This window comes from Triticum aestivum, chromosome 6A (assembly GCF_018294505.1).
Source record: "Triticum aestivum cultivar Chinese Spring chromosome 6A, IWGSC CS RefSeq v2.1, whole genome shotgun sequence".
Lineage (NCBI taxonomy): Eukaryota > Viridiplantae > Streptophyta > Magnoliopsida > Poales > Poaceae > Triticum > Triticum aestivum.
In genome coordinates, this window is record NC_057809.1 from 220,381,153 (window position 1) to 220,384,986 (window position 3,834).

General features: G+C 43.4%; 1 protein-coding gene across 1 annotated transcript; it reads left to right on the plus strand.

The window, feature by feature from the left end:
* Nucleotides 1-648: 648 nt before the first annotated feature.
* Nucleotides 649-2,248, plus strand: LOC123130573 (uncharacterized). The gene is made up of 4 exons (XM_044550443.1): nt 649-1,165; nt 1,564-1,833; nt 1,936-2,011; nt 2,091-2,248. Exons 1-4 carry the CDS (start codon nt 1,061-1,063, stop codon nt 2,162-2,164), a joined length of 525 nt encoding a protein of 174 aa, XP_044406378.1. The 5' UTR covers nt 649-1,060; the 3' UTR covers nt 2,165-2,248.
* Nucleotides 2,249-3,834: the final 1,586 nt, after the last annotated feature.

Here is a 3,834-nt window from a genome sequence, read left to right on the forward strand (position 1 = left end):
GAGGTTCGCCTCGCCTTGATATCTCCGCTCCTCATGAGCCTGCTTGACTAGGCCACTCCATAGGAGGTCTCGTGTCGTCCTCCTCGCGAGGCTTGGCCCCTCGCGAGGGTCTTGGATGCCTTGTTGATGATGATAGGCCGTACGGCCTGCTGGCTTAGCCACGCAGCGGGCCGCAGGCAGGCAAGTCTGGGGACCCCCCTTCCCATGACGCCGACATCCCCCGAGGTACTCCATCCCCCTCCCCCCTCCCCTCCCTTCCATCTTCATCTAGGGTTTGTCAATATAGCCGCCACTGATTGGTCCTCTGTTCATATCGTAGTCCTCGGTGAGTTCGTAAAGCATGTCGTCACCGAGAGCCACCACCGCTCCTCTCTCCTTTCTAGCACCACCGGCGGTATTGTCTCATGTTCCCTCTGTAGTCAGCAATGGAAACATCATTTACTGTAATTTTAGTCTTGATTGATCTTGGTAGTGAAACCAAGATGATAGTTAACTTTATTCATGCTGATAGATAGACATTGGCATCTTGAATTGATGATTGGCTCTCGTTCCTTATAGAATGAACCAAACATGATTCAGTTTCAGAATCTGGACTCGACATATCAGCAGGAACAATGCAACGTATTAAGGGATCATGGGAAGCACAAGAATATTTTTTCTTTTTCGTGTCCCGCAGAAATAGGAAGGTAGCTACGTACCTCTTTCTTTTGCATAATATTGAAACTTGTCTTTGTTCTGATTCGGATAAGTATGCTTTTTCAGATGAACATGTTTACAAAACCAATCCAGATGACCATGTTGTTTAGTTCTAAACTCAATCGTGGATGGGATGTACACATCATCAGTAGTAACTTGATACAAGAAATTTTATTAGTTGGCGTACTATTTATTGCTGACATAATTCATAAGCCCAGAGAACATGTGTTAAGATTAGTAGCATTTCCCTAATATACATCACTTCTTTTACCTCTGTTTAATCTTGCTTCCTTTGCATTGTCACTTTGTTGATTCATGTCTCTCGATTCATATAATTCGTTGTCCATTAGGAAAATATACATGGATGCAAGTAGCGAATTTAACTTGGTGCAAGCTGGAAGGGGAAGGAAAGTTGCACTTGGAACAAAACTGGATTCGCGAAAGATTACCAAAAGGGATTCTCCAAATGGTATTCTCATATCCTATTGTTACAATGTCTCTTTATTAGTTCAAGATAGTCCATATATTAGATATTTGGTTGCACAAAATTGTGGATCATAGAGAAGTAGTATGTACTCCCTCCATCCGGAAATACTTGTCGGAGAAATTGGCCATACTTGAATTTTATAACTGTTTCATCTATCTGTCGACTTTGGCTTTTGAGTTTTATAACTTGTCTATCGAGATCACAGTTGCATGCTTATATGCAAACTTGTATACTAACCAACAATACATTATCTTTTGCTCGTCTTTCTTCTTTTTGTATGGTAAAAACTGGTTGTTTTCAATCAAATTTAGAATTGTAGTCCTTCTTCTATGTCCTTAGATCTGAAATCCAGAGCCTAATGGAATCTAGAACTTGAAAAGGCTTTGGTGGAGATACTTCTTCAGCACAATACTCCTTATCACCGAGGGCGGAATGGATGGAATGGTGAAATTTGGAATATGATGGTTGGAATATTCCATGCTAGACATAGTTATGTCAAATTCACAAAGTCCCAAGTTCAAGAGAAGGAAAAGGAATTGAAGAGAGACTATAAAATGCTAAAGGAGGCACATAAACAAAGTGGAGTTAATTGGGATGAAATTAGGTGCATGATACAAACTGATGAACATCTTTGGGATGAGTTGACGATTGTAAGTGCTTTCCTCCTAATTTCAGTATTGGACTAGTTATATCATTTTATTAACTCTCTACTGGTAGTTGTTTAACTTCTATCACCCCTTGTTTTTTTGCAGTCATTTGGTTCGAGGATCAATAAGTTCAAGTCCAAACCTTTTCCTCTCTTCAACTTACGAGGAGATCTCTATGATGGTTAGTTCAGTGGCACCCATACATCTTAATTAGTTACAGAGTTATAGTTACGTGGTTGATAATTTCATTCTTGTTGCAGTTCTCATTTTTCAGGGCCGTTATAACTTGACAACCACTACTGAGCCTGAAGGAAATATGCCTTGGAGGAAATAATAAACTTGATTATTTATATTTCTTTATATCATGATAAATGTTTATTATTCATGCTAGAATTGTATTAACTGGAAACTTAATTCATGTGCGAACACATAGACAAACAGAGTGTCCCTAGTATGCCTCTACTTGACTAGCTCATTAATCAAAGATGGTTATGTTTCCTAGCCATAGATATGCGTTGTCATTTGATGAACGGGATCACATCATTAGAGAATGATGTGATGGACAAGACCCATCCGTTAGCTTAGCATTATGATCGTTTAGTTTCATTGCTATTGCTTTCTTCATGACTTATACATGTTCCTCTGACTATGAGATTATGCAACTCCCAAATACCGGAGGAACACCTTGTGTGCTATCAAACATCACAACGTAACTGTGTGATTATAAAGATGCTCTGTAGGTGTCTCCGATGGTGTTTGTTGAGTTGGCCTAGATCGAGATTAGGATTTGTCACTCCGTGTATCGGAGAGGTATCTCTAGGCCCTCTCGGTAATGCACATCAATATGAGCCTTGCAAGCAATGTGTCTAATGAGTTAGCCATGGGATGATGCATCACGGAACGAGTAAAGAGACTTGCCAGTAATGATACTGAACTAGGCATGATGATACCGACGATCGAATCTCGGGCAAGGAACATACCGATGACAAAGGGAACAACGTATGTTGTTATGTGGTTTGACCGATAAAGATCTTCATAGAATATGCAGGAGCCAATATGAGCATCCAGGTTCCGCTATTGGTTATTTTCCGGAGATGTGTCTCGGTCATGTCTACATAGTTCTCGAACCCGTAGGGTCCGCACGCTTAATGTTCAATGACGATTTGTATTATGAGTTATGTGATTTGATGAACCGAAGTTTGTTTGGAGTCCCGGATAGGATCATGGACATGACGAGGAGTCTGGAAATGGTCAAGACATAAATATTGATATATTGGAAGGTTGTTTTTGGACACCGGAATGGTTTCGTAAAGGTTCGGGCATTTTCCGGAGTACCGGGGGTTACTGGAACCCTCCCGGGGAGTTAATGGGCCTTCATGGGCCCTAGTGGAGAGAGGAGGCGGCGGCCAGGTGGTGGCGCACACCCCCTTTCCTTCTCTTCTCCTCCTCCTCCCCTCGTTCTCCTAGTAGGAATAGGAAGGGGGGCGAATCCTACTTGGACCGGGAGTCCAAGTAGGACTCCCCCCATGGCGCGCCCCCCTTGGCCGACCACCTCTCCTCCCCCTTTATATACATGGGAGGGGGAACCCCAAAGGCACACCAAGTCTTCTCTTAGCCTTGTGCGGTGCCCCCCTCCACAGTTACACACCTCGGTCATATCGTCGTAGTGCTTAGGCGAAGCCCTGCGCCGGTAACTTCATCATCACCGTCGCCACGCCATCGTGCTGACGGAACTCTTCCCCGGCCTCAACTTGATCAAGAGTTCGAGTGACGTCATCGAGCTGAACGTGTGCTGAACGCGGAAGTGTCATACGTTCAGTGCTTGGACCGGTTGGATCGCGAAGACGTTCGACTACATCAATCGCGTTACTAAACGCTTCCACTTTCGGTCTACGAGGGTACGTGGACACACTGTCCCCGCTTGTTGCTATGCATCTCCTAGATAGATCTTGCGTGATCGTAGGTAATTTTTTTGAAATACTGCGTTCCCCAACAGTGGCATCC

Bases quoted from the DNA above. Each gene is read 5' to 3' on its own strand.
- LOC123130573 (XM_044550443.1), top strand. From the start codon at position 1,061: ATGCAAGTAGCGAATTTAACTTGGTGCAAGCTGGAAGGGGAAGGAAAG. The intron at 1,166-1,563 runs GTATTCTCATAT...GAACTTGAAAAG, and splicing joins CAAAAGGGATTCTCCAAATG to GCTTTGGTGGAGATACTTCT. The intron at 2,012-2,090 runs GTTAGTTCAGTG...TTCTTGTTGCAG, and splicing joins ACGAGGAGATCTCTATGATG to TTCTCATTTTTCAGGGCCGT.